General features: G+C 38.5%; 1 protein-coding gene across 1 annotated transcript; it reads right to left on the reverse strand.

Moving 5' to 3' along the window:
- Positions 1–3265: 3265 nt before the first annotated feature.
- LOC311173222 (olfactory receptor 1J4-like) lies at positions 3266–4246 on the reverse strand (the record flags this gene model as incomplete). The annotated part of the gene is made up of 1 exon (XM_084237073.1): positions 3266–4246. The coding sequence occupies one exon, from the start codon at positions 4244–4246 to the stop codon at positions 3281–3283; it is 966 nt and encodes a 321-aa protein (XP_084093199.1). The 3' UTR covers positions 3266–3280.
- Between the last annotated feature and the right edge of the window lie 313 nt (positions 4247–4559).

The raw sequence follows: 4559 nt of genomic DNA on the forward strand, positions 1-4559 counted from the left end.
TTCATTGAGACTCTATGGGATCGTTTCTGCTCAAGCACTAAGTGCTGAACAAGTGTCAGCTCTTTCTTTGTGTAGTCCAACAAAAGATACATACATCTATCATTGATATTGATACTGAATTCATAGCAGTTGAGGGACTTGGTCAATTGTTAATATAGTCTTCAAAGTTGCAAAGACCTACTTCCTCCCTGAGAAGGTGAAAGTCCTTTGGAACAACACAAATGTGATACAAATTTCAGTACATCAACCAAAACAGTTTTACATCCACCCTGTTTAACTTAGTAACAGACACCCCCAGGCTGAATGGCTCTGTGTTCTTCTAGACTCTTCCGAAAGTGTCCATTTGTGCAGGAACCTTCTCAAGGTTCTTCTCTACACGCGTAGTCCACTTCAGTCCACATCCCCATTTTTTATTATGCACATAATCTCTCCTACAATTGGGTTGCATTTTTTCCTATATCCCTGAAGTCATGGCTCCTCAAGGAGGGAGGCTGTGTCAATTAACCCTACCCCACTTACCTAAGGCCAGCACAGGGCTGCACACACAGTGCGAGGCTCACTGGGCATCAGACTCAGAAATGCAGCTTCTCTAGATTAGACAGAAGGACGCCTGCCGTCTCCAAGACAAAACAGAGTTGGAACTCCCCAATATACACTTAGATTGGTCAGTGGTTAACATTCTAGTATATCTCGCCAACATGTGTTATGCCAGTTTGTAAATTTAACATTTAAATTGGGAGTGCAGTGATAACTCTTTTGGATAATAATTTGCATTTACTTGATCTCTAATAATATGGAGCATCTAATCATGCCTGTATTTTTATTTGGTGAAGTATTTGTTCAAATCTTTTCTCTGGTTTCATAACTGTAACTTTTATCCCCAAGTTGAGATTGTGAAAGATTTTTATGTATTTTGATTTCAAGTACTTTATCAGATATATTACTTAGAAATATTTCTCCCCATATGTTTTATGGTCTTATTCTTTTTAAAGTGTTATTCAAAAAAGCATGATGATGTCCAGTTGGATGAAGTTCAATTTTCAGTACCTTGTTCTATGAATTTCAATGTTTGTGCTTTTATGAGAAAGCTTTGCTTAACTCATATACAGGATTTTATCCCGTGTCCTTCCTAAAAATTTATAATTGGATATTTTATTTTTAAAGTATTTTATATTTTAATAATGTTACATTTTATACTCTGCCAGATTTGGCTGGAAGTTCATTTTGTTGTCTGTGGATATTCTGTTCCTGCAACATCCTTTGCAGAAAGACTGTATTTCCTTCACTCTACAGCACTTCCTCCTCTGTGATGTGTTGCGGTCTACACAGTGTGGATCTATGTATGGGCTCTGCTCTGTTCCATTGACCTATTTCTCCATCCTTATTCTCACATGAGTCTATCTTGATTAGAGGACTTTTATGATCAGGTCATACATTAGGCCAAGATTCATCTCATCTTCTTGTCACAGCTACTGTTGCTATTCCAGCTGGTAGTTCTTTTATGAGGTTTAGTGCTTATTATTGATGCTTTTTGTTCAGAAATCTTTCATTTTTATTTTTACCTATATTATGAATATTTCTAGTGTTCTTCATTTCTCCATGATTTTCTAGTTGTCTCATATAATCACTACCTTATATGTAGAGAATTTTCCTTGGGATTTCCATTAGTATAAATCTGCTAGAATCTTTGTTTTTGGCAAATTTCTTTATTTCACATTCAGTTTTTGTGGAATATATTCCATGTGGGTAGAGATTAATAAAATAGTATTTTTACTATGTAAAGATATCACTCCCTCCTTTTCTGATTTCCTTCATTCCTGTGAGCTGCTGTCATTAATAAGCTGTTTCTCTAGCTTAAGTGTGTAACGATGCTTGTTTGGAGTCTCCACTCACTCTTTGCCCTCACCTCTCCCTTGAAACGTGATTGAGTTCACTTTCCAGCTCTTCTAGCATGTGAACAAGTGGGAAGGTTCCCAGTTCAGCCCATTCTAATCACCCCCACAGCTGTGTACCTGGGTAATAATGTAACAGGAGAAAAGACTTTATTTATTATAGATATATATTAAATCAAGTCAGAATATTAGGGAGGAACAAAAAAGGACGAGGAATGATTAGGAGCATACTTCACCAAAATATTGATATTCATTCATAGAGAGCTATCAAATAAATATTTGCTTTCATATATTTATGTGAATTTATCATATGTATCTATATTACATGTATTATTTTCATATTGCAAAGGTCACATATATTAATTATAAAATACACACTCTCCATTTATATAGTTTTATGCACACATAACTATTCCACTAAGAAAATTATAATCATGGTTTATTATATATTTCTCAGCCCTTCATTTTTGTGTGGCTGTCTAACATGTTTACATGAATTGTATCAATTCAAAATGCATAGCCTCATAAAATTTACACAATATCTATGACTGTAACTACCACTGGAATAAGGCCTAGAACATTTACAGAATTTAAGAAAGTTTCTTTCTTAGAAAGAACTAAAGCACTTACTGAAAACAGAAAATTGTCACTTACTGAAAACAGATTTTACTAATCTCTACCCACATGGAATATATTCGACAAAACTGAATGTGAAATAAAGAAATTTGCCAAAAACAAAGAAAGATTCTAGCAGATTTATACTAATGGAAATCCCAAGGATAATTCTCTACATATAAGATAATGATCATATGAGACAACTAGAAAATCACGGAGAAATGAAGAACACTAGAAATATTCATAATATTGGTAAAAATAAAAATGAAAGATTTCTGAACAAACTTGCATCAACACATGTTTATTAAAGACAAGTTAACTCATATAGACCCAGTTTGAAAGGAAATAAAGATAGGAGTGATCAAATGTTTACTGTGGTAATGTCAGGTTTTTAAAAATTGAATTTTCAATTTACATCAACAGAATTTTTATGACATTCTTTCTATCAACCTCCTTCCCTTGACAATGAGGAAGCCAAGGAGAATGGCAGGTTTTTCTGGTGTTGGAGGGACTGAGGAGTTACTGCCTTCACTTTGGCCGTGGCATGCTCACTGTGCTCCTAACTTCACGCACGGTGCACGTTACAATAAGGCATTATGTATTGCAAGAATTGTTAAGAAAATGTCGGACCTTGAAAGCCAGTCTGGGTAAACAAAACAGTGTATGTCAGCAGAGAGGATCATGGCAAAAGCCAACTTCCCTAAGTGGACTCCTAGCACACCTGTCAAGCAGTAATGGTTTCTTGTCCATTTGGCTGTATTTTATTACCACATTCAGATCAAGTGATTTGACATAAGGAACTTAGCCCGATTCACAAGTGTTTCCAGGGCACCTTTCATGTCTCTGTTTCTCAGGCTATATACAAAGGGGTTCAGCAAGGGGGTGACTACCGTAAACATCACAGAACCAGTTATTTTTTTATCACTGGAGGTGGATGAGGAGGAGGCAAACAGGTAAACTTCTGCAATGGTCCCATAGTATAAAGACACAACGAGGAGGTGGGAGCCACAGGTCGAAAGGACTTTGAAGAATTTCTTAGCAGAGGGATCTCTCAGGACAGTGGTCCAAATCCGGATATAGGAGCCCAAGATGCCACTCAAAGGTAGGATGACGAGCGTTCCTCCCTCAGTGAGGATGAACAACTCATTGAGGGAGATGTCTGAGCAGCTCATCTTCAGGAGTGCAGAGAGGTCACAAAAGAAGTGGGGGATGGTATTGTCACCACAAAAGGACAGTCGGACCAAGAGCAGGGTGTGCAACAGAGAGTGGAGGGAGCTGAAGAGCCAGGACCCAGCTACTAAGGAGACACACAGCTCCTGCCTCATGATGGTGGTGTAGTGGAGGGGCTGACAGATGGCCACATACCTGTCATAGGCCATCACTGCAAGAAGGAGATCATCAAGACAAACAAAAAATAAGAAAAAATATGTCTGGGAAATGCACGCTGCATAAGGGATTGTCCTCACATTGCTGTGCATGATCATCAGCATCTTTGGGACAGAGACAGATGAGAAGAAGACATCAGCAAAGGCCAGGTGGCTGAGGAAGAAGTACATGGGGGTGTGGAGGCGCGAGTCCAGCCTGATGAGCAGGATGATGAGCAGGTTCCCCAGCACCGTGGTCAGGTATATGCCCAGGAACAGGGCGAAGAACAGGCCCCGCTGCTCTGGACGGATGGGGAGCCCCAGGAGGAGGAACTCGGACACGCTGCTCTGGTTCTCCCACCTCATGCTGCTCATGTATCTGCTGGGAATGAAGGAAATAGAGAAAAGCAGAAAGACTGGAATTAGCCAAAAGCTTATAATGATGTCATTATTATATCACAGTGTTATATTTCAACTGGTTCTCTGTTATTGCTCATACCTATTGATGCTTGAAAACCAGTCTGTCACATCTAAGCTCGCATGGTACTTGACATCCTCACAAAATAACAAGATTTCTTTCCATGGAAACCAGAGGGTATTTTTCTTTATTCTACATGTGTGTTTGGAACTATAACCAGTTCCAGGCACCACACAAAGCACTGAGTTCCTTATAATAAACAGGAAATTA

Source organism: Talpa europaea (genome assembly GCF_964194135.1).
Source record: "Talpa europaea genome assembly, chromosome: 7".
Lineage (NCBI taxonomy): Eukaryota > Metazoa > Chordata > Mammalia > Eulipotyphla > Talpidae > Talpa > Talpa europaea.